The sequence below is a fragment of the Drosophila elegans genome, unplaced genomic scaffold (genome assembly GCF_018152505.1).
Source record: "Drosophila elegans isolate 14027-0461.03 unplaced genomic scaffold, ASM1815250v1 contig_468, whole genome shotgun sequence".
Taxonomy (NCBI): Eukaryota; Metazoa; Arthropoda; class Insecta; order Diptera; family Drosophilidae; genus Drosophila; species Drosophila elegans.
In genome coordinates this window covers 3,419,734-3,446,054 of record NW_024545855.1, presented here as the reverse complement: position 1 = coordinate 3,446,054, position 26,321 = coordinate 3,419,734, and the positions used below count along the sequence as shown (strand labels likewise).

The window sequence follows — 26,321 nt, the reverse complement described above, 5'->3', positions numbered from 1 at the left end:
TTGGAAATGGAAATTTAAGTGTTCGCTTAAAAGTGTTTACTTTAGTTTGAACTTGGTACATTTATTAGTAATCTTATAATGAGCTTTCGAAGGTATTGCATAAATTTATTGTTTATTTGCCATAATAAACAGCATTAGTTCTGAAATGACAATCGTGAAATCCACAAAGTAAATTGCTATGCATTAACCTTTGTGGGCTTCATATATGTGTTGAAAATGTCATATTTGCATTTCAAATTTACTCCAAATGAATAAGGCAATATTGTACAGTTTTAAATATAAGTATGTTATTTAATTATTTTAATAGCCCCCTTAAAAAATTACTTAACTACTGATTTTTCTCTTAAACGAGAATAATACAATCCACTCCGGACTTTCGACCTTGACCCTTCGTTAATCCTCATCGTGGTCGCCTGTCCACACCCCCATCGACACACATATTACGATCGCTCAGGCAGGAGGCATAGGCGAGAGCGTGGGGAATGAAGTGCTGCTCGTAGACCCCCGAAAAAAGCTGTGCATATGGTCCACTGGCGAATACGGCCACATCATCGCCGCCATGAGTCTCCGATTCGAGGGGCACTGTGCTGGGGAACATGAAGTCCTTGTTCTTCATGTTGATGGCCCTCAGATTCTTCCGCCGCACAGCACCGCCTTCCCTTAGATAATTGCTGTCGTAGCCCGGTCCATTGGCATAACTCAGCGTGGCATAGGGCAGATCATCCGCCGCCAGCTGTCCGTCGTTGATCCCGAATATATCGTTCTTCCGGCTGGAGTAGCCCGCCAGCGACATGGTATGTGAGTGGTCCGAACTGACCACTATTAGGGTATCATCCGTGCTGGTGTGACTCCTGGCAAACCTCACCGCCTTGTCGAACTCCGCCGTTTCATCGATGGCCCTCAGGGCCAAAGTGTCGTGGTGGCCATGGTCAATGCGTCCGCCCTCCACGAACAGGAAGTAGCCGCGCCCCGCACTCTGTCGCTCCAGGATCTGCATGGCCACCTGTACCATCTCCTCCAGAGTGGGCTGCTCCGCGGCATTGGCGTCCAGATGGTAGGCCATGTGGTAGGGGGCAAACAGGCCCAGCACTCTCGAAGTTTGGTTGGAGAGTTGCAGCAGCTCCGCTCGACTCTCCACGTAGTGTGCACTGTTCGTGTGCTGACCCTTCCACTCCTCGATGAGGTTGCGACCATCCAGCCGACGACCAGGCGACCCACTGGCATCTGTGGTGCCACGAGGCAGGAAATTCTCCCGACCTCCGCCCATTACCACATTGAGCTTTTGTCCCACCGGACTGTTGATCAGCTGGCTGGCGGCATCTGGACAGAGATTGGGGTCACCATTGTCGCTGGCGACTTCCGCATCGTTTTCCCAATTCCTGTTGGCCAGGTGGGCATAAACTCCGGCCGGAGAGGCGTGGGTCACAGAGGTGGTGGTCACCAGACCCGTGGCCATGCCCTGCCTCTGGGCCCAGGCGGCAATGGAGGCCACCTGATGCTCCGGCTGCGACTGTGCTGCGCAATCCTTGAACTGCACCGCTGCACTTACTCCTATCGTCCCATAGTTGGCCTTTACACCTCCCAAGTAGGCGGTGGCCGTGCAGGCCGAGTCGGCCACCTGCATGTTGGCACAGTAGGTCTTGCTGAGGCCCACAAACGGGAACTGCTCGAAGGCGAACTGCTTCTCCTCGCCCCCGAGGTAAACCCTACCTGCCGTGATCGTTGGTATGGACATGCCGTCGCCAATGAAGAGCATCACATTCCTGGCCAGCTGGGTGTTCAGTCTCGACTTGCTGTCCAGCTGCTGTTCGAGTGTTTGGGCCGCCAATCCCTGCCAGTACTCGGCATAGCGCTCCTCCGCCCTCAGGGCATCGAAAACGATCTGGGGCATGGCCCTTTTAGAGCGACCTCCGGCTTGGGACTCCAGTCTGGATAAAGAGAACACCGGATGCATACGCCGCTCGGCTTCGTGGAAGGTTTCTGTGGGTACAGTTGGATTAGTTTTTTTGTACAGATTTCTAAGGTATGTCGGCACTTACCTCCTCCACTGACTAGAGCACTTAGGCTGAGTAGAAAAATAAAGAACTGAAGCCTCATCATTGTTCGTCTTTTTTGGGTTTTCGAGGTGGCTGTACGCTGCCCGCACGTTTCCTCCACCAACTGATACAAGTAAGCACGAGACCTGCGATATTTATAGGCAGGTCCGAGATTTCATAATACTCTGCCGCCATCGACCTGACCCGTCGGCTGATAAAGGAAAACACCCGCTGCCTTGGTTGTACTATACTCCGGTTTTGGTTTGCACCCAGGGAACAGTGCACAGTGGAACCTACCTGAGAAGAACAAGGCATTTACTTTTATAACTGAAGAATTAGTCATAAATTTGTATCTCTTCTCAAACTGCATCTCCTTTCGGTTTAAAATATATATTTAAAAACACTTTTTAAATTAAAACCAATTTATTTCTAGTTAGATAAAGCTTTGAATAATTTCCAAAAAAAAATTAAAATAAAGATTATACCTACCAAACAGCAATTCCTAGTGTTTCTTTCACTGTTCAACTTAAAAATTAGTTTTAACCTTAGTATCATATTTTAAGAATATATGATACATAAACAAAATTGGAATATTTAAGGAGCCATTTATTTTGCTTAATAAAATATGGTGTTAAATTTGGTTTTGTTTATTTTTGTTTTAAAGGATTAGGTGACAGCATATGAAATTTAGAATTACAATCTATTCGGACATTTCTAGCTTTCAGTTTCGAGATCAGCATGCTCAGCACTTGTGCAATCGGAATGGGATTGGCTTTGCACGAATAGGTACTTTGACCTGTCGGGTCTTCACTGTAGATGTTATTCGAAAACTGTTGTTTTTAAGCGGCAAAGGCAATCGTTATCATCAGTGGCCGGCGTCGTCTGCCTGCCAGCCCGCCCGCTCGTCTCGATCGATGTGAGATCGCTCCGCTCGTCTGTTTCTGTTGCTGTTGCTGTTTCTGCCTGCCGCATCCGCCTGCCTTTTTTTCAGAACACGCGAGTTCTTCACGTGATCGCTGCTGATTGTGGCCTGTGCCCGGTGCCCTGTTTCTATTTCGGGCTTCCAGTTAAGTCATAAACACGGGCTAATTACCCCTAACCGGAAAAGTGATTTGAATGTGCGCGCCAGCAGCCGCTGTGACTGCCAAACCATCGGATTCCATCTGCAATTCCCAGCGAGGAGATGGCGCAAGCGCCAGCATCGCATCAAAACAATGAGCAACTGAGCAAATGAGCAGGAACCAACGGCCGATTGTATCTGCATCTCGCTTCCGCCCAACGCCTCAGATGTATCTCGAATTGGGGGAAAACCTGAGAGCGAGCGAGAGTATCTCGCAGTACGAGTATCTCAATCTCGGAAAGCATCCATCCATCGGCATCCATCGGTTTTTGGGATGCTGAGCGAGAGCTTCTGCTTTGGCAACGCGCACTTGGCCAAAATAGTTGTTGGTTCGCATGCAAAACGTTAAAATCGCATTAGCTGAAAGACATTTTTATACCAACGGCGCGTTTTTAATTTTTTCTACACCACAACAACACAAAAAACAAAAATTAAAATAAAATAAAATAGACAAAGTAGATGGCAGAAAGTAAAACAAAAAAGCAACGAGCAAAGCTAAACTAAACTTTTAACGTTTAAAAATTCGATGCGTATACATAAGAATAAATTAATAAGCGCGTGCATATATGAATACATATAATAAATGATATTTCAATAATTTTCAAACAACACAAAAGGTTCGAGCAGCGTTCTGTGAAGAAAAAGAAAAGAAAAATCACGAAATAAAAGTGATGGTGAAAAACCAATTAACCAAGAAACAAGAAGTGAATGGCATTGATTTTTTTCCTTAAATAGTTGACAGAAATGCAAAGTTATAAAGTTTTCGATTTTTGTGCAGTCGTGTGTATAACTGTATGAAATGCAAGGACTTTTGGGCTACTCTTAATTCCATTTTTTCAGTGGGATCATTGGGATTTCGAAAAAAACATAGAGGATGTAGTGCCACACAGGAAAATTCATACATAATACAATACAGTAAATTGCTAACTGTGTTTCGGGCCCTCTCGTGTGTTTGTGTGTGTGTGTGTGTTCGTCGGGATTATGTGACTCTGCGTATACATATCTACAATGTCGGATATGGCAGGCATATACTATATATATATCTTTATTGAAGCCCAGCTGGCTGCCAACATAGTTTCCCGTTTCACAAATGTCCTGGCAGGATTCTATGTTAATTTCTCTTAGCCACCTTTAAAGAATCCCAAAATTTAAAGGGGAAATATGCATATATCTTTTTCTGTGTTCCACACAAACAATCTCACAACTTTCAATTGCCTTTCATTGACAGTTAAAACGAAAGTTATCAAAAACATGAACAACTAGCGAAGTTGTACCATGATAATAATAGCAGCAGCAGCAGCAACAACAACAACGAAGGAGCGTTGACAACGACAATGACAACGACAACAATTCAGAAGTCAAACACGAGACAACAACAACACAAACACAAATTAAATAACAACGAAAAATAAAAGTAGCCAAAAACTTTGCCAAAAGACACACGCACACATATATAAGTAGAAAGGGGCGGTGGACAGGGGGTGTGGCCGTCCTTTATGGGGAAACAAACTTTTAACATAGTAGCCCACATACACGTACAAATATATGCCCGTAAATTCACCCCCTTCCCACCGAACTACACACACACAAATACACAGAGAAAAAAAGAAATGAGAAAGCAGTAAAGCAGTAAAGAGAAAAGGAATCGAAGCGAAAGATGCGAGCGGGATTGGGGTAAGGGGAATAATGGCATGCCAAAGGACGATTGCACACTGTGTCAATTTTGTAACAACATTCGGAATACTATAATGTATAATGGAATGTACCCGTATCTGACAATCCCACTACAATGTACCAATAATGAGTTGTCTGCAGTGGTGTGCGTGTGTTTACAGTGGCTTGTGTTCAGAAGAGTTTATAACTTTAAGCTGGAGTTAAATTTACTAATTAATTAAATTAATTTTAATTTGCAAAACTGGTAAATCAACGTTTAAATTATAGTTTACAAGTCATATATATTTATAGGATATTTTTTAAACATTATTACTGCTGCTTTAATAATGCATGACTTATTATAGTTTGTTTCGAGGTGTTTAACCTGTTTTACAATAATATTTGACTTCAATTAGCAATGCAAATAGTCGCTTTTGTTAAGTTTTTCATCATATTTAATTATTATTATTCTTGAAAAAAGAGATAAATAAACGATTTCTAAGGTCTTTACGTAGTCTTTAAGAAATTTGTGTTATAGAGTAGAACAATTATTAAGTCGATTGACCTTTAAATATGAAAATATTACTATTGAATTTAAACTATGCTATTATTTTTTTGAGCATAATGTTCGAGTTTATACAATTTGGGTTATAGGATTTAATAATGTTTCATTGAACATTTTTATAGCTTTTAAACTTTTGAAATGTAAACAAGTTTCTTTTATCTTTATCAGCACTGATAAAAAAGAAGTTATTTTATCTTTCATAATAAAAAGTTTGACTTCCTGAGTCAACACTCAACACCACAAATCAACCACGTAAGACCGTGTTTTCAATATTTTACAACTGCTTTAGATTAGGAAGTATATTTTGTGTGCATTTCAAGGAAACCATGCAATTGTTCACTTGTTTCAATTTCTGAACTTGAGTCCATAGTTTGCCAAAAAGTAAAAGTAAAAGAATATTTCTTGTTTTGTAGCTCAAAAATTATTTTCAATTCCTGGAAAACCATTAGAGTATTCCCATAAAAATGAGGTTTTCCCTGGGTAACTCGAATAAATTCTTGGGAATTCCCCAGCCTGAATCCATGATACGCCAGCTCCAGCCCATAGTACATCATCAGGGAGCATTGTTGTTGGCAGGGAAAAGGATGCGCGATGCGGGACGCACGAGCGGATAACACGAACGCACGACCAGAGCAGTGCGGCACGACCGCTTTCTCCCAGCATTCTCTCCGGCGCCACCCCGCCCACATTTCACCCCCCCCACCACCCACTTTACCCCCAAAAAGCACGCGTTTCAGCAGCGAGTTAACTTTGACGTTATGCTGTAAGCGTTGGGTGCTTCGTTTAAATGAGTGCTCGTTGAATGTGTGAGTAATTGGGGGGATGCTGGCTAGAGGGGGTTGGAAATAGGGAAGAAGGGGGTTGGTGGGTGGTGGGTGGCAGCTTGGGGATTGCTCGGAATGGAAGAGCAAACGACAACAAGCAAAACATTGATGTTACTTGGCGGAGGTTGCCAGCAGACGCTGGCTGGCTTTTATAGTTTCGCCAAAAGGAGTGAAATGGCGCCAGCTGAAGATTTATGCATGTATTTGTTACTGTAGATGCTTTGTGTGTGTGTGGTTGTGTGTGTACGGGAAATTATGAAAGCATTTTTGTGTGCGAGTTTGAGTAAACAAGACCACCGTTTTTGGTTGGGGGTTGTTCTGCGGCCCACACGGCGTATGTGTGTTGTGGCTGTATCTGTCGTGTGTGTTTGCGTGTTTGCTTACCTTCGCTGCATTTGCTGATTTTAAGGCCGTCGCATATGGTTAATGGCCTTCTGTCCGCCCGCCTCCCGGTCCTCCAGTTCCAATGTTGATGATTCAGTGGATACAGATGGAAATGGAGGCCGTCCAGCAATGGCACTCACTCACTGCAGCACTGACTGACCTTCACCCATTTAACGGCACTTAACCGCTGACATACCGACCAGAAGTTGAATGTCAACGCAATTCTTTTGCCATTTTTGGGGAAAAAGGCGCAACTTTCAGTTCTATAAGGTCATAACAACAAAAATCATATCACTTTATAGCACTAATGTGGAATCGAAGTTTGCATTTCGTTATATAAAGTTTGATTTGGATCTGGTAAAGCTATTCTTAAAAATCCTGCCCAAATAAGTAGTACGCAATAAAAAATCATTGTATACTACGAAATTAATATAAGGTTATGTTTCGAAAATTGATAAATTATGATTGTAGTTTGATACAATCGCTGTAATAGATTTTCAAATCTTGGTTTTTGTTTATAACGGATAACTCGCTATTCGAGGCGCACTTTAAGATACACCGTTTTTACAACACCAAGAGATAATTCAAGTATATATGATCACCCTGAGAAAAATGTTTTAAAACGTATCTTTAACTTGAGTTCATTCCCAAAAAAAAAACAATTTCCAAAAACAAATGTTTAACTCCTTTGTTTAGTTCTTTAAAGAAAGTGTTCAGAAAGTATACATTTTTGAATAGAGAAATTTTAAACATATAAATTATGCAAGTTATACTATAAGCATTACATTTATTGTTTTCAACTACCAAGGGATAACCCATGTTTATACAAACCCAGTGAGAAAAAATGCCTAAAAAAATTGCGAGCAGCTAAAAATACGTAACTTCAAATTGAGTTCCCCAAATATAACGATTGTCAAATATAAATTTTCAACTCCTTAATTTATAAATTAATAGGAAATGTTCACAAAATTCATATGTTGAGCTAGAGAAGTTTAAGACGTATGCAAGACCGAGTTAGTGACCAAAACAGGCAGTACTTTTTGACCTTGGTGTACCGCTCTCCGTAAAGCAGCACAATTCGCAATGCACAATGCACAGGTGAGGGATGGATAGCTCAGTTTAATTTTAGAATCAGAGATATCAATGCAAGGGAAATTGAGCGGCTTCCGGGGATAGGGATGACAGTAACCATGACAACGAGGAGTTGCAACAAACTGCCGCAAAGTACAGTTTCCAGTTTTCAGTCCGATTCCAGATTTACGGTCAAGTAGTCGCGACACGGCATTATTGATCGTCGCCCAAGGACATGGTGATATTTATTAATCAACATCCAATCCAAATTAAATTTCCATAAACGGGCGCCGGGTAAAAATATACGTACATATATGACATAAAATGTATGAACGGGAAAATAAATATTGGACTGCCAAATTATAATTTTAATATTATGGCCAATGGCAAATTTAATATCATCCGCGAGCGAGGCAAAATTGCTGTCGTTAAAATATTTTACAACATCCTACAAAGATTGAAAACGAATCAAGCGAACGTCCATGCGAGTGGGTGTGTGTTTATGGCTGTGGGCGGGGCTGTTGGGGGGGCGTGGCATTTTTTGGGGCAATCCCCTTCAGTATCATAGGTGTGTTGTTGTTGCCTTACAGTAAAACATGAAAATTCAAATATTGCCAGAGTCATGTGAAATTGCATGTTGTTTATTTACATTGTTGGCGCTGTAAAAGCGCAGTGAACGTATAAGATACGTATCGTACATATCGTGCATACCGCGTGTGTAATTAGAGGCCATCAATTTGCCAGATTGAAAGTGCCTGTCGCTTGGAAGATTTGTGAGTCTTGAGAAATATGAAGGATTTGTGTGTGTTTACATTCGGGGGCGTATGCACTGCCTTTTGCATCTTTTATTTATTTCTTTTCGCCGATAAACAAAACGCGGAATGAGGAAGTGGCAGTCACCAATTCACTGCTGCCAAAATTTATTCAAAAGATCCTTTAAGTCTCTGTAAGCCGAAGGCCAAAACTTTTCCACCTGCTTCAGTTTCATTGGCATTTAAAGCAATTAAAAAGTCACACACAAAATACCCGCCCATACACACAGAGAAGTTGAACTTAATTTAGCACAACAAAGTGAATAAACATTTTAGACACCTCCTTTTTCCACTTTTCCGTTGACAGACAGCTGTTACATGGAAATGAGACCTGAATTTCATTTAAGCCATTACTGAATCCGCTTTTTTTTTTTGTGTTGTTTCGTTTACTTTGCAAGTTATTGAACCCGTAAAAGTTTTTAATTAAAATTCAAATTAGACAAATTAAATTGCCTGCTAGGTGTTTGGGGCCCAATTGCCATTCGAAATGTAAGAGATGTATTTTTATGGCAAGTCTTGGGAACGTGCGTTAAATTTTAATTGATTTTTCCCAACGAATTGTGGGTGTTTGTGTGTGTGTATCTGTGTGTACCTGCGTACGCCCAAAGTAAACGAAGCGAGATGTGAAAACAGAGATGTGGAGTACAGAACAACAGACACAGATACACAGATACACACACACACATATACACATACACAAATGCGAATTGGCAGACATTCAGGCATGCGAATAAACGCACACACTCTCCCAAACAAACACACAACCACATACACATACAAAAAAGGACTCGGATTTCGTATTCGTATTTGTATTTGTATTCGTATTCGCATTCGTATTCGCATTCGGTTCTCTGAATGAGAAGCTGCGATGTGTGAATGTGTGCGGGGGGTGGTGGGTGGTTGGGTGGTTGGGTTCGTTCCGTTGAAAGGACAATTCAAGGAGGCAAACGAAAAACATTTTGCCCCTCCTGTTCATAATGTTGTTGTTGCTTGTTCTTTCGTAGGCTGTTTATTGCCAAGCCTTGGCGCTTTTGTTGTTGTTATCCTGCTGATGCTGTGTATCTATGTAGAATTTATCGATTTATTTTGACTTCTCTTTATGTGCTCAGCCTTCCCTAATACATACAAACAGGGGCGTAAAAGGGGGGCAAATCCATATTGCATTTTTTAGGATTTTAAGAAGTAAATATACTGCTTTTTATCAGTATATCTATTGTCAAATCATTTTTTGCTTGGCTTGATTTTAATAAGTAAATATAAAGCTTTATATCAATATATCTATTGTCTAATCATTTAAAGCCTGACTTCTAAAAACGATGAAGAAGAATATATTATAATTATCTTATGAAAGTATTCTCATGAAACTCTTTAAACTTAAAGTCAAATATAAATTAAATATATAGTTCACCCGACCAAACCAATATAAAATAGTTAAATGAAATACTTATACTTTTTGTTAAATCTAGCTCTCGAGAGAAAAATTCAGATTAAAAATCAAGTTATCATAATACTATAATAATCTTGTTAAGATACAAAAGAAAGAAAATCCTGGCAAACTTCTTAAAATATATGAGAACAGAGTATCATAACTCTTTTAATTCTTAAGAACCATTTTATTAAGTTCATAAATTACGTATTTTCTGATCTGCTATCCAATTTGTCAGTAAGAAACTAATACATTTTTGAAAGCCCCCCCTTGAGATCTGAAACCCCCTCACAGACCACCCCCTTCAGCCACTGCGTAGCATCGTATTATTTAATACGAACAGGACGATAAGGCTCCAGAACTCGGTTAGCAGGCAGCCCACTTTAGGGCGCTTCTGGGTTGAGCGGTTGGGTTTCCCTTTTGCCTCTTTTGCTTTTTCCGACTGTTGTTTCTCGCTTTACTTTTTGCGCTTAATGCGTCAATTCTGACAACAGTCGAGCGGTAATGGGTGGGGATCGTTTGGATGTTGGGATGGGACTGGGACTGGGATTGGGATGGAAGTCAAGTCGGCAAGTCGGCAACGACCCAAAGTCAAATTGAGTAAAACGCATTGAAAACTTAAGTAATTTCACAAGAACGGCCCACAGTTCTTAAAAGCTTTTTTTCCCAGCCTTTTTGTTCTAAACGAGAGGAGAAGCCCGAAGCAAGCGTATCTGCCTTCTTTTTTTTATTACTATTTTCTGTTTCGCTCTCCTTTCGCTCCTTGTTATTGCAGATGGCCAAAGTTGTTGGCCAAGTATAAAAATGTGTTTTATTTTGTAATAACGAAGAATGCACTGATGTCGAAACTCGAAAAAAAACAGAGCAGCACACAAAAATTCATAAACTGTTTAATGAAGCAGAGCAATTACATAAAGCCAAAATCGATGTGTACAAAAGTGTAGCAAAACAGTGCTGAAAAGCAATGATAAAGCCAAGAACTTCAGTAACTAGAAAGCCAAATAAAATTTTATTTGTGCTTACCAAAAACCATTTTGTTTCTCTCTTTTCCACAGTAAAATGTTAGGATGTAATCGAAAAAAGCGTGTCAAGCCGTCCTCTTTACAAAGAATCAACCCTCAGCTAAAGTAAACTACGACTTTTTAAAGTTATAAACCTTAAAAAGGACAAAAACGAAACGTTGGTAGAATAGCAGAACAAGGAGTGACTTGTGTGTGTTTTTTGTGTACATAAAGACGGAAAGTATGTGAAATCGAGGTGCTAAAATGGGCGCCCTCTTGCTTCTGGCCCACCTTTTGTGTCCGTGTGAAATGCGTGTGAAATAAAACAAAAAGAAAGGAAAAATTGCGAAAAAAAAACACGAAACAACTACTACAATCAGCAACGGTGGAATTGCGATTCAATGTCACAGTCAGCGAGCAGCATCTATGTACCCAGCTACGGATACAGATACAGATACTGGCGCCCATATACATATACCCACACCCACACATATGTATACCGCTCACTTATGTAGAGAAAAAGCCATAGCCGCAGATTAGTGAGCCAGTTTCAAGGGGCAAGAGACGAGAGACAACGGGAGAAAGCCAAGACGAATACGACAATCAACATTCATCATACGCACCGTGGGACGCGGCGCAAAACGCAAATGCAGACCCCGATCGATCGGTAAGCCATAAAAAGCTAATGAAAACCAATTTCCCCCGAGGAACTCTACTCTTTCGTACCCCCTGCTCTCTATAAACACACTTTGCTCAAGTTTGATTTGGACCTATTTTCGTTTGATTGGTGTTTCCGTTTGTTTTGAGTACTAACCACGACTAACCAATAAAGTAGGTTAAGCCAAAGAACACTGAGAAAATTACTAACCTATGGAATAAAATTCTATGAAAATCTTATCATTTGATCCTTTCTTTAAATATTAAAAATGTTGATTTTTAATTGTAAAGCTAAATTAAAGTATAAAGTAGTTGTTTCATATATAAAACATTCAAAAAGTCTTAGTAATTGTTAAAACTAATATTTTTACTCCATACTAATATTTAAAATACGTTTTTGGGAATAAATCTAAAACGGTTGGTAGCTCTGTGACTAAAATCAGTAGAGCTGTTTTTAAAATCCCTTAACTGCGCCCAATGTTGTGCTATATGTGATGATCGCTATTGTGATGATGATGACTCCCTCCGCTTCCTGTGATAAATGTTCCAATTTATTTATGGCTGGCATTAACAAGCATCTAAAATATGTGCTGACACACAAAAACACTCGCACACCCTACACGAACACCACCACACAAAAGCGGTATTGGCACTGAGTTTTGCGACAAATTCACGCGGCGTAAACGTGCTGCCAACAATGCAAAGCTCTGTGAGTTTTGCACCGACAACAACAATAGTAATACATAATAATAAGAGGAACAAAAACATAAGCATCACCATTCGACATCGACACCATCAGCAAAAACCACCACAGCAACCAATTCTCAGTGTTCAAAGTTCAATGACGTTGGCATCGTCATCCAAGAAATTTCTATTTCAGACTAATGGAAAATTTGTAATTTTTTATGTGGCTTCAATTTCTGGAGAATTTCATGGGAATTCCATTTTCATTGAGTTGTATTCCTCGAACAAACTTTAAATTTAAATTTGTTCGGAAAAGTTTGAGTTTATTTCCGGGAAATATGTTGGTCATGAATGATGCATTGCTGCTTTTGAATCGATGGTAATTGCACTTTTCACAGGTGTTGTTGATAACTAAAGCTGGATACATGAAACGAAATCGATGTTTATAAGGAATTTTTAGTCTAAATAAAAATAATAATAAATTTTGGAGGTTATAAAATTATCAATATAAATGTAATTTTACCACAAAAGATAAAGATTAGTTTTACCAAAGCTTTTATGTTTATATTATTCTAGCTATTTAATTAATTCAAAATGTAATTTATTATACTTGATTAGGCAAACTCAAATTTTCTGACATAATATAATTAACTTTGATGACTTCAAATAATATCATATGTTACTGGGATGCAAAAAAAAATAACATTTTGACAAGCTTTTTAATTGATTCCTTTTGTTGTATTACCCAACTAGCTAATCTTTAACATTTAAAATTAAAAGTTTATAAGAATTAATTACTTTAAGAACAAGTTTTAGCATGAAAACAGCATCCTTCGTCAACATTATTAAGTTCACATATAAAAGAAACAATCAATTTTGCTTATGAATTATGGACACATTATTTCCTTTCTCATTTATTTTATCCATTGAAGTGAAAAAGTAATTATATTTCACAAAATCACAGAAATTGTTTCCCTCCAATTTGGTAGTTTTCTGTATGGCTCTAGTAACCAGTGTTGTGAATTTGTCCATTTCCGGATAAATCTTTTTTTGTTCAAGAGGTGTTTTCCAAAACATTTACAAAACAAAACAAGAAAATCGGCTTGTATTGTTTTTAAAAATATAATAATAATTGATTCAAATTATTTTTTAAGTAGGAATATCACTGTAGAGTAGATGTTTTTTAATATGTTGAGTTTTTTGGTTTCGGTTTTTTTTTTAGTAGGTTATTATTATGTATTTTGTCTGCTGGCAGCACTACTTTTTTGAGTGACCAATGCCTGCCAGTCAAATTTATGACCAAAGCGCAATAATAGACAATTGACGTCACCGTAAAATAGGTATAGGAATTTCTTATTTATTTATTATATTTTTATTTGGCTTTACGTGAATGACTTTTTTTTATTATTTTGCCTTATTGCGTATGCGGTAATACGTTCCCCATTGCGTCAAGGGGAAATCGAAAAAGAACGATCTCAGCAGATGACTTTATGACTTATGGAGGACGCAGTGTTGATCTATTGCTGATAAAGTGAAAGTCAAGTTATGTTAGAAATGTAATTATTCATGTCTGGGGACAAACAAACAAACAAAGAATCTGGCTTGAATTTTTGAAGAACATGCTAAATGTAGTCCGTCGCCAGCGGAATGTCAATGGGCAGCCAGGCATCAAGGCAGTGCCTTTTTGGAATATATATGTACTATATGTAGTGTTTGGCTTGTTTTGCCTTTGCGTCTGGCGTCTCGACGGTTGACGGTCGTCGCGTCATTTATCTGTCAGCGTTGCCGTTGCTTGATGAACTATTAATTTCTGGTTGCCGAGGCAAGAATTTATTTTCGTCAACTGTGGCACGTGTGCCGCGAACATCAGCTCGGATGTTTGGATGTGAATGCGAATGCGGCTGCTGTGCGCTGTTTGCTGTTCATAAAAAATAATTTGAATAAATTCCCAGCGAAGAGTGACAAATCCCTACAGCTTGCAGCAGTAAAATATGTGGACATAAAACACGAAATTTGTGGAATATTTATCAGGTATTTGAATAAAGGCAGCAGGAGCGGGGCTTTATCCTGATGCAAGTGGTTGAAGGCTATGCTCTGTAATCAGATTTGCAGGATATGCAATTTATGCCTCACATTTCAATGCAGCCACAAATTCATTAATTATAATCTGATGCAAAATTCGATAGAGGCCTTGAATATTTCGTTGTGGCAATATACCTCACAGAGCTCTAACTATTTTAATTCTGCCTCATGAAACTGCACTCGATGGGGCTTTTCTGCATATTCTACATATTATTGTGAGTAATTTGCGGTTTTAAGGGCCACATAGACTGCAACATTGTTCGGAACATAATTGGAAGGCGTCTGGCGGAAAAGATATGGCAGCCACATCAAATGCGACAGGGGCAAAGGCAGGGGGTAGCTTTTGTGTCGCGTTTTGCACTGACAACGACAGGTGGTCGCCCATATACTGGGCCAGAAGTACCAGAAGTAGCCACGGCCTACACGGCGTATGCGTGTTCCTCCTCTAAGGATGAGAGATGAGATGCGCTGAGATGAGATGATCGCACAGGTTTCGCTTTATTCTGGCTCTCGTTCGTGTACGCGAGAGGTATGTCCATTAGCTGATTTAATGAAATCGTAAATCAAATGAGCGGATTGCTAAAAATATATCTGGCGCGTATTTTATGTTTTTTGAAGTGGAACTTATGTACAACAGCAACAAACCAGCAGCAACGGCCGCTGGCAGCCGCCGAACAATAGATGAAACGTGGACGATTGTGCCAAAGTACAAGTATGTCCCTGCCTTTTCAGGCACATGCATAAGTTCAGTGAAAAAAATTGTAACTTTTAAATTCAAATTAAACTTGAGATCATCAATAAGACTAATATTTATTTTAACTCGCACTATCTTAAAAACAAGAAATTCAAAAAAATGCAATAAAACCAAATTGGTTGTGCAAAAATTGTCAACATATTTAACTTTAGAAGTATATTTTCAAATCAACTGAAGAGTGGAGCAGTAATTGAGATAAAAAAATGTTTAGATTACTAATTAAAAACATATATTAAAAATTCTTCAAAGTAAATAGGTTAAATAAGTTTTTGTGGTACATTAAACAAATCTGTATATTTATTAAAGGAGTTTTTTATTTATTGAAAGTAACTTCATAATCAACTACCCAAATTGTTTATCAAAAACAAAAATTTTTCAAAAATTTCTAAGGTAAATGTAAAGCCCCAAAAAGATGAATAGCTGTTTTCAGTATATTGAAAGGGGCTTTTCTTATTTATTGACAACATATTACTTTGTTTAGTATTTTTTCACTCAGTGCATTTATTTTGCCTATGTGATGGTATCTTCTAATGATGAGCACATGTAATGCTTCGTATTGCAAAACTTGGGGTTTTATTTCGACATTTCTCACCGTGAATAATGCATGCGATTCCTTGGTCGCCTTTTAGGTTAGTCTGCTTGGGCTGGGTTTTGGTTGTGCTTTTGGTTTTTGTTTCTGTTTCTGTTTGAGTTTTTTTTGCTGTTTCTGTTTCTGCCAAAAGTGCAACGTTGTCGCCGTCTTTTTGACCGTCTTGGCCGTCTTTCAATAGGCGTGTCCGTTGTGGCCAAGATTTCGCTTGGCTGGCCGGCGTCACAGTTTTCGCGTCTGCGTCTGCACTTTCCCATGGATGCCAATGGGTGTGCGCATCTTTATTTAATTAACATATTTTATTTGCGCACACACACACTCACACACCGATGATTTATGCCTGGCGTTTTGGTGCACTTTATGCTGCCTTTCAGTCAGCGATTGTCATCTTTAAGTAGCTCTCTATCCCCGCACTTTCCCCATCCGCCAAATTAATCGCCTGCATTAGTCAGTTTTTGGGGCCTTTGGCCATTGTTGGCACTGGCCGTGTGACTAATTTGATTACACTCACCAAGAATTTGAATATTTCGCGATTCTGACTTTATTTTGAGGCATTTTTTTGTATTGTCCGCCCTGAGAGCTGTCGGCTTTCTGCATTAAATTAATGTTCACTTACTGTGCCGGCAGCCATCTAATGTTATTTATACAGCAAAGCTGTGTGCATCGCGCAGATACTATCGCCAGTATCCGTGAACATTCCTCGAATGATATGTCATCCAAATGTGATTAATTTAATGCCTTCAACTTACAAGCAGCCGCGAGTTCTGCAATATTTTTGCATTATTTCTAATATTAGTAGTGTCAACAAGTACTTGTCTTTGCTAAAGATCAGAAATGGGAAATTAAAGAGAAGCATCTCAAGGGCTTTTAGTTTATTAAATTTGTGTTGTACTTTTGATTTTGTTATATATTTTTTATTTTCGTTGCAACACGTGATTCTACTAAAATGATTTGCTTAGTTTTAAAATAAATGGCTGTTTACCTCCTCAACTTTTTTTTAAAATGCAATTAAAGTCATTAATAAATTTATAGCTATTATTAACAATAGTTTCTGAGCTGTTTCAAAACTCAAAGACTTTTAATAATTTTAAAGCTAAGGTATACAGAAGTATCTGAAAAGAAATATAATAAAAACGATCCACTCTGATGACCCAAATGAGCTGCAATATTAGTCAGAAGTTAAGGAACTTACAAGTTTTTATTCCGGGCCATAAAAAAGGCGAAATAAAGGAATGCTCCCCACACATATACTCTGTACTGACTATTAACCCAATTCAGTGGGGAGTACAAAAGAAAATGCAACTCTCAAAAGCCATTTAAGCATTATGTGCAATAAAAGTTATAAATAAAAGCCAGCACACACACACTCCACGCGGAATGGAGGCAAATGTTCATGGGTGGGGCGTTCTTATTAGGCAAAGTGTTCGATAATTAAACAGGAATGTAAATCAAGGCATCGGATTTTCCTCATTTTCCCCGTTTTTCACCATTTTCCACCGTTTTCTGTCCCCCTTGCACAGCACGTGTGGCAATTAGCCGACGATCAAAACGCAGCTGTTTAATTGGCAGTAAAGCTACAAACTGAAGTATTCGCCATTGTCCACCGATGCTGTGTTTATTAAGCGGCAAATCAAACAGCCAGAAAGTAGATTTCACGCAGACAAGCAACAACATTAAATTAAGTATACATCTTTATGCGCCAATATACATATATTGTATACTATATTCGGGGGTATATGCTCTCATATTGATGCGGATGTGCGATAACAAAAACAGTGGGTGAATTAATTTGTGTTTATTTTCGGTGTGCGCGAATGATTTTAATTTGATTTTGATATGAAATATCCAACACGCTCCACATTCTCCACATTATCCACTCACCTTGGCAGAGGCCTGCCGCTTTCGATCTGTCTTTAGCATTTTACCATTTTACACACCGATTATTTTTAGGCTGTGGTCTAACATTGAAAACGCAAATGTTTATATGTTTGCCGTCTAATTTTGCGCATAGTTATTAATATTATTTTTATGAGAATGTCTTGTTTGGATGATCATGATGCTGCTGTTGACACGGCCAGTGGGGCGTATGCGCTATATGTTTGCCGGAGTGTGTGAGGTAAGAAGGCAAAAATTAAAATTAAGGAAATCAAATTCAAATAGAAGTCTATAAAAATTCACGAACAATATATTAAACAAATAATAGAGGGCTTTTTAATGGAATTCTGCGGACACCTTTGTTTTTTTACCCCGTTTATTGTGGTCGTTTTTATCGCCATTTCGGCCAGTGGTAGTGGTGTTGTATAGCGCCCTGCCTTTTTCTTCATCAGTGTGTATTAGTGGGCGCCTTGCCAGCGATTTTCCGAAACAAATTGTCGTCGTGCTCGACAACATTCCGCACGCTTACGGCCCATACACGACGAACAAGCCAAATCGACCCACTGTGCCAGTGTACCACTGTGCAGTGGCAACGTGCAATGTGCAACGTGCACTCATCGCCCATACATATTTTTAATTAAAATCAACAAGCGCTCTGGCAAGACACAGATAGTCAGATACAAAATATATAATATGTTGAGTTAAATCTATCAGCTTTTAATATAAATTTCATTGTTATTGTATTTTTTACTTCTGTAAAGAGTTTTAAAGTAAGGCATAAACATTCATTATTTATATGATATTTTGTAATGAAAATAAGTATTTTTTCGTGTGAAAAAAATTCTTAGAAAACTTATTTTTATTAATTTGTGAAAAAAAACCAAAACATTTAAATTTAATTAAGTTATTGTAAAGTAATTCATTTAAAACAACAATCGAAGATTGTTTTCTTGTTAACATTATAAGCTTTTATTGTCTTTCCACATTTTTTGTTACCCATTTTAAAATTAGTTTGTTTTCTGCAGTTAACGAAGATTTAAGGTTTTATATATTCTCTAAATTATAAAATTCCTAACACATATGGAACTGGTTTTGTAATTTAAAATCCTTTACATTTATTTAACTTTCCACTATACTTTTCCATTGTGAAGGAAACCCACTAGGATTACTTAGCTGACTTTGTTATGCAGTTTTCTTCCAGTGCAGCCGCTGTCAAAGTTGCTTAGAAAGTGCAATGCGAGCTGCAAATATCCAAAAGCCAGACCAAACCCAAATGCAGAAGCAGATGCCTTTGGCTCCCCCCTTTGCCTGTTGCGTTTTGAGTACAATCTTGCCGTCCGTCGTTCATGTCGCGCACTGTACCAATGTGCGTCTGATGCCCAACAACATGTGTAAGATCGTGTGGCTGTGGCTCCCCCTTGGATTCCCAGATAGCCGGATACCTAGAAGCCGAAAAGTTCCCTTGGCCAACTGCGCCTTTTGACGACGTCTTGTGTCTCTTGTCTTTGTTTCGTTTTCTGATTTCGCAATCGTTTTCAAAATGCTCTACTTATTGCCCCGAATGAGTGGGTTTCGTCACACATTTGGAAACACAACTGGAACCTTGCCCTTTTAGCTTATTTTTGGCTCACAAATAAATTCAAGCTAATGCTTAATAGGTGTATTTTATCAGCATTTACAAAGCTCTTAATTTTATTGATTAGACTAGGCAATTTTTTTATTAATTATTGTAAAAGTATAAATATATATACTATATATATAGATGCGCAATGTGACATTTAAATAAATGTATCAAATTATATACACTCATTAAAAAAAGCCCTATTTCACGCAGAGTATTTAAATGATGTAGAATGACCAATAAAGATTTGTCATCTTTGCCAATCTTTTTGCACAGTTTTTTGTAGCATTTTTGGCGCAAGTTTCGCCAAGCGTTGCCGAAACGGGTGGGACGCAAGCCAAACATGAATTAAATTAAAAATAAAACTATAGAAAATTGTAATTAAATAACTAAAAACAAAAATAAGCATGCACTCTGACAGACAAAGACTATTGTGTACGAAAATAAAATTTCATGAGACAGCGCGAAGACAACGACACTGACAACGACAACGACATCGACATCGGTGCACAAAAAAAAGAAGGCATATGGAAGAGGACGTCGGTATCGATAGAGGAAAATTCGCAAGAAATGCAAAAGAAGCGAGTGCATAGAATAATTGAAATTTTCAATGCTGCAACTTGATGCAGCAAAGCAAAATATATCGATGAACATATTTTACCTTAAGAATCTGTAACAGGAAAATGACAAAATACACCAATATACAACTTTGTAGACAAAGAAAGTAAGAAACACGTATCATATATGGAGTAATATATAACCCTCCACCCGTAAAAATGTAATAGATAGATTTTAAATCATGCTGAAAGATATATATTATATATTAAACAAAATTGAGACTCTTTATTGCCTTGCAAACTTAAATATTTAAAATGTTTATAATAAAGTTGGTATGCTGTGACTTGTTTATTGATTTTGTTCAAGAGAAAAACGATTAAGTAAATAAAAATAATTATTTTACAAATATGAAAACACTTAAAAACATTAAGATCTTCAAAATTATGAATTTTCTATGAATAAGTAAGAATTACAGGTATAACGCCAAAGACAAATTTGCTATATGGACAAATATAAATTCCTTTAGACATTTTCTTAAAATTTAAGAATTGAGTATGCTTTCTCAATTATGCTAATAAGAACAGTTGTAAGCTGAGAAATATTTGGGTAATGCTTTTATGTTCTCTCCACGTCTAAATTTCAAACTGTTTAAATGTAGTTGGAAAATTGTGACATCCTTTATTGATTTATTGATTTCATTTAAGGGACTATTCGACTAAATAACAACAAAATTTTAGGGAGGATGACGAAAATTTCTTTACAAAAAAAAGGCAGTTACTATAATATATTATGATCTTAAATATTTTGTTGTCTATGGATTACTGGGTAATCCCAAAGAAATCTCAATCTAAAACATATTTTCAATGCCATATTTTTTTGTTTGCTAATCCTGCCGACAGGCTAATCCCCAATGACCGATCCGCTGGTGGGTCAGTCAGTCAATCAGTCAGTCAGTCAATCAGTCAGTCATCACATCGCTCAGCCAACAACTAAGACTAACCGCCATTTTCGCCCACCGCCCCCTTTTCCCCAATTTCATTCTCGAGAAGTTTTCCCCAACCGATGCGAATTTTCTCATATTTTCGATTGTGTTTTGCATCGCTTTTCCTGATGCGAATGTGCCAGTGTGTCGCCTTTTTTTTCGTATTTTTGTGCATGTGTTTTGATTTCTTGATTTCACTTCGTTTTATGCGCACATTTTTATGCATAAATTTTGACATTTGTTTGCTCTTTGGTTCCACTTCACGTTTTTATGTCACCCAAAAAAAAATCGAAATAAAACGAAAGAAAACGAAAGAAAAGAAAATAAGAGAAGCAGCTACGAATTCGAATATGTTCAATCATACAACAACTTTTTTCAGATTTTTGATTTTGTATCCCCATCATCACCACCACCACTACCACCACAACTACAACAACAACAACCAGTACAAGCACCAACAACAACAACATCAACAACAACAAGAACCTCATCGACGGCGTCAATTGCGACGATGGCTGCCATAAATACGGTAAGTACGCGCCAATCGACATCTAAAAAAAAACAGTGCCAATAAAAAGTAAATCAACGTCAGCAGAAATAACAATTATGGGCGGAAAAAATGTTCCACAATTGTGTGCAATCAATCGTAGAAATACATAATTTATGGCGTTATTCCATATATGCTAATATTTACATTCACGCAATTTGTATCTGACTTATCCAACAATTTATTTATTTATTTCTGAACATTTAATATTTATAAAGCTTACTACCTCTAGGCAAAGTTTTCAAAGTTTCAAACTTTTAGTAGTATTTATTGTCAAACGTGTCAAACGTCAAGTGAACACTTTGTAATAACTTATTTCCCGCTGAAATATTTTAACCATTTCATAAATAAAAGAATTAAATACACTGTAAACAGTAAACATGGAAATGATTAAATAAATATTAATTAAACAAAATAATAGATTTATTTCGTTAATATTCTGAGTATAATGTAACAATTCACATCCGAATTTATGTCGATATTAAATAATTTATATTCTTTAGTTGTATGAAACTGTATATTTCCTCTTGGTGTAATATCCATAAATTTTCATAATTAACACACTGGCGTAGACAATAATGTTAATGTCATAAAACGTTTAAAAATCCATTTTTTAAATGATTAAACTTGTGATATTACGCATACGGCATGTGGAACGCCAGCTGATACCCGTGTCTTCGAAGGCCTGAACATAAATAAAAATTGAAAATTAAGGAACACAGGAAAGTGGACAGATTTGGGGCCATATGACCGAGTTACCCGATGATGAATCTGTTGTTGATGATGACGACGGCGGCTTTTCTTTTCGGCCCTTGCACAAACATGTGTTTCAGCTCATTTTACTAATAAGCAATAGAAAAAAAAGAGAGAAAAGCCCGATGACAAATTGCCGCCCAGCATATTCAATTTTACGCTGACATCATCTCGAAATTTTCATTAACATATCGGCAGAATGGACGGACAAGAACCGGGACCTTGCCAAATTCAAATCTGGCCATCAAAGTGCTTCACAAGTCTGGCTGCAATGGAAATATGATTTGGCAGCGCCTAAAGCAAACTTCTCCTGCAACATGGGCATTCATTCATGCTTTTTTGTTGGAGTGACATTGACATTTGATTGACACGTGAATCACGCCGTAAAAATATGCCCACCCACCCAATTTTTTAGGAGGATGGGCAATTCGTAACAGGATATAGTACACCCCTCCCTGACTTTCAGATGTGACAGCCTTTGCCAGCCAGACATGCGTATTTTCTCATAAATCTTTTCGCTTGTGCAAGAGAGCAAACATATAATTACTTGATACCTGAATTGATTTGGCGTGAATATAATTTATGATTCAATTTGATTGGTTGATAGGAGACATACCATTAAAGGCAGTTTATTTATCCTCCCAGAAATTATTTCGCCTTTGATTATTCTAAGCATTTCAAAGCAGCAACAAGGTTATCACAACAATTGATAAACATAAATCTAATTTACTTCTTCTAATAGCCCCTGCCCATATATATCTCATAGCCGCATTGGCAACTGGCATGTTTAAATAAACAATTTGTGTTTTGCCGTGAACATTAATGCGGGGGCGTGCCACTTGTGGCTCCATTTCCATTTCCAGTTCGGTTCATTGAGGGAACTTTTTCATTTTGCCAGCCCCGTCTTGTTTTTTTTTTTCCACAACTTAAACAATAATAAAATTGCTGTTTATTTATTTTACGTGAAATTGTATGCGTCCGAAACGAATTTATGCCAGTCGCAGTGTCTTCGTTCTGGTTTTTCGTACTGCTCCTGAGTTTTTTGTTTTGTTTTTCCACTGCGGTCAGCGTCGCAGGCACTTTCGGAAATTAATGCTTTGGCCTTTTATTTATTTTCACTCGCGTTTTGTTTTGTGGTTATGGGCAATTGCAGGCCACATTAATTGGGCATCGGTTGCGGTTTATAAAGCATTAATTGCCTCATCTAACAATGGACTACCCTGCTACCCGATTCCCCTCTTTTTGGCCAATTTATGGTTGCACTTGTTTGGCATTTAAATTAATATATGTCGCGGGTCTGCCAACAATATGAGGCGAAAAATGTCTGACTAAAGTACACCATTGTTTTATGAGTGCCAAATGCGACGAGGTCCTGCACTCACCAAAACTAGTTAGCCTAAAATAAATTTATTATACCACTTAGTTTTAAAGTAAGTGCATTCTTTTATATTAAGGGATAATTCTGTGTAAAACGTACTTTATTAACAAGTAAAAAGTTGTTAAACCTGAAATTAAGAAATTTATTATATATTTATATATGAGGATATTACTTTTCGTTAGGTCATTTTTTCTTAGCAAAATACACAAAAAGAAACTACAAAAATATTTAACCTAAAATGAAGAAAATCAGTTTTAACGTCAGTATATATTTATTGATATTTAAAGATATTACTTCCAAAACTAGTAGATATTTTTAAACAAGTAAAACAACAATGTTGATGATACATATTTTTCAATAATAGAGATAATATTTAATATTATGATATGTAATTCTTTGATTTTTATAGAATTAAATATGTATGTTTTTGAAATGAACAACTGAATCTTAAGATTTACTGAAGTATAAACTATTTAACAAGTAAATCAACAATTTTGTTTATGTTTGCTATTAGCACGAAGATAATAATATATAATTTATTAGTTTTAAATTAAAGTTAGAAAGCAAAACATTTTAAACCATACAAAATTTAATACAATACAAAAAATTGGGGATACATTTTTCTGAGTGACACACGGCTCAACGCGCTTCCGTACTTACTGACCGCGGTGGGCGTTCGCTTGGGGGGCGTGGCGCAGTAGTCAAACTTGTCCCATTTAGAGTGAAATGCATTTAAATTCAATTAATTATGCGAAGCGTCGTCCATTAGGCGACAGTTGCTGTGAATTATCAATAATCTCGACTAATCTCGCCTGACAGCCATTGCCGTCGTGCCTCTTGGCAGCAATTTCGGGTGTGTCTTCTTACCCCCACCCCCTTAAACAAACACACAAAAACACACCGACATCGACACAGATGAATTATCAGCCATTGAGATGCCGTTCTGCATTATGCATCCTTACCTTTACCGCAGGTACCCAAAAGCATCCACCTGCCATTGACGACATTAAGCAGCGCGCCGCGCGTGTTGATGTGCAGCGCATCCGTGGGCACCGAAGGATCCGTGACTCTGCAACTGCGGGATGCGAGTGCCTTGGAGACAGCCACGGCCACGAAAACAGCAGCCCCATCATCAGCGACAACGTCACCGAATGGCGCTTCAAGTGCGCCAGCGTCGACGCTAGAAAATGCGCTGACCATCGGCTATCCGGATCCGGAAATGTTGGCAGATGTCTTGGGCACCATTCAGACAGCCTGTAAGTAAACGGCATTAATGCCAATACATTTATTCAGAAATTGGACGTTTTTACCGATTTCTCTTGACCTTGCAGCTCTCAAGAACAACAACTCAATCACAGCAGCAACTTCAAGCAATAGCTCGGCCAAGTCGGCCAGCAGCAATCATCTGAATAATCCCAACAAGATAACGATAACCAGGCGCAGTGTGCAATCGGTTAGCACATCCACGAGTTCGGGCATTGGTACCAATTCAAGCAAAATCAATACCTCGTACATCAAGAACTGCTTGATTCGCAGCAGCAGCTGCAGCAACACGGTCACCAATGTCACCACATTGGCGCAGATTATGAGCAACAGCAGCACGAGCAGCGCCTCCAGTTTACTCAATCAGCACCACAATAACAACAGCAACTGCAGTAATAGTAGCAACTTCAGTACCGCCTCCTCCGTGGGCAGCAGCATCAGTGTCGGCAGCAACAGCAGCAACAGCAATTGCAGCAACGGCAGCCACAGCAGCAACAGCAACGACAGCAACAGCAGCAGCGGCGGTGTACACAGTTTGAGTTTCAAGGGCACCGGACGACATGCTCCCGCCGGAGGACTGAGCTCAGCGGCAGTCACAAACGGTAGCGGTACCGCAAGCGGCATCAGAGGCATCAGCGGCATCAGCGGTATCATCAGCGTCGAGGCGCCGCGAAAAAACCGACCGAAATTATCCTCACCAACGCGTCACGGACCGCAGCAGTGTCAGGTAGGAAAAAAACATAAAATATCTGTATAACTATATCGTAATGATATTTGTACACTGATAAAAAAATGGAATTGAGAAAAAAATGCAGAAATTTTTAAGTAACCTACATTTGTTTAAGATGTACATATATGGTTTAAATTTAAATAAAATATTTCTGACACTTGAGTCTAGTTCGAAAATAATCAAGTTAAATATCAAACAAAACTTTCATATTTAAAATAACTAAATCGAAACGATAAATATTTTAATTGAGTTTGAAGTACTGGGATTACTACGTTTTTTTATCAGTGTATAAATTCACTTTGTATTTATTGAGAGCGCTATTTGCAATATTGAACGCCACTTCTTGCCCGCTGTATCATATGGGACTTTTCTTTTCAAAATAAAACATCCTTAGTGCCAGCTGCATACTCTCTGGCTTTACCCATAGCCACATTTATCCGTGGCCTAATCGCCAATTTATCGCCGCTCATTCTGAGCCAACATGTCGTGCAGACGGTCGTGCAATATTTATAAACAGACATTAAGGTCGTCTCGTTCGAGTGGCAGGTGAAACGCACTAGCTCTTCAGAAAGTGGTCCCCACACCCTCCCTTCTGCTCGTTAAAGTCCGCCGGACTTGGCCACTTGGAACTAATATTATAGCCGTAGTCGGTTGTGTTTACACACAGCGCTAATTGAGCGAAGAACCCGTCTAGTTTGGCAGAATTGATATTTCGGGAATTGTGAGAAGAATATCAAAGGCTAGAAATCATTTCCAACAAAGTCTTTCATCGCATTTGTTGCACTGAGGCAAGAATGCTTAACTAGATCGTTTCCTATATTGGATACAAGAAATTAAAGAAGTTTAATCTCAAGAAAAGGATAACTACCTTTATAATCATTATATATAAGAAAAGTTTTTAAGTATATTAGAAATTGTAGATGAATTAGAATTCGTTTGGTCCTTAACTAAAAATA

General features: G+C 38.2%; 2 protein-coding genes across 9 annotated transcripts in view; one reads left to right on the top strand and one right to left on the bottom strand.

The window, feature by feature from the left end:
* Positions 1 to 210: 210 nt before the first annotated feature.
* LOC108143085 (alkaline phosphatase) lies at positions 211 to 2,150 on the bottom strand. Its single transcript, XM_017267302.1, has 2 exons — positions 2,040 to 2,150; positions 211 to 1,980 (listed from the first exon to the last, which is right to left on the bottom strand). Exons 1-2 carry the CDS (start codon positions 2,098 to 2,100, stop codon positions 401 to 403), a joined length of 1,641 nt encoding a protein of 546 aa, XP_017122791.1. The 5' UTR covers positions 2,101 to 2,150; the 3' UTR covers positions 211 to 400.
* A 1,238-nt stretch (positions 2,151 to 3,388) lies between these two features.
* Positions 3,389 to 26,321, top strand: part of LOC108142980 (serine-rich adhesin for platelets) — a 37,788-nt gene continuing 14,855 nt past the window's right edge. For 6 of the 8 annotated variants that reach the window (XR_001774315.1, XR_001774316.1, XR_001774314.1 and 3 more), the window contains exons 1-3: positions 21,105 to 21,223; positions 24,346 to 24,628; positions 24,704 to 25,362. Coding sequence is in view for 5 of the 8 variants with exons in the window: in XM_017267137.2 (XP_017122626.1) it covers positions 21,206 to 21,223; positions 24,346 to 24,628; positions 24,704 to 25,362 (960 nt within the window). In the remaining 3 variants the exon portion in view is untranslated. Of the gene's footprint in view, positions 3,774 to 10,946; positions 11,560 to 21,073; positions 21,224 to 24,345; positions 24,629 to 24,703; positions 25,363 to 26,321 lie in introns of those variants that run through there. The other 2 variants (XM_017267139.2, XM_017267141.2) reach the window with 2 other exon arrangements.

Bases quoted from the DNA above. Each gene is read 5' to 3' on its own strand.
- LOC108143085 (XM_017267302.1), bottom strand. From the start codon at position 2,100: ATGATGAGGCTTCAGTTCTTTATTTTTCTACTCAGCCTAAGTGCTCTA. The intron at 1,981-2,039 runs GTAAGTGCCGAC...CTGTACCCACAG, and splicing joins TGCTCTAGTCAGTGGAGGAG to AAACCTTCCACGAAGCCGAG.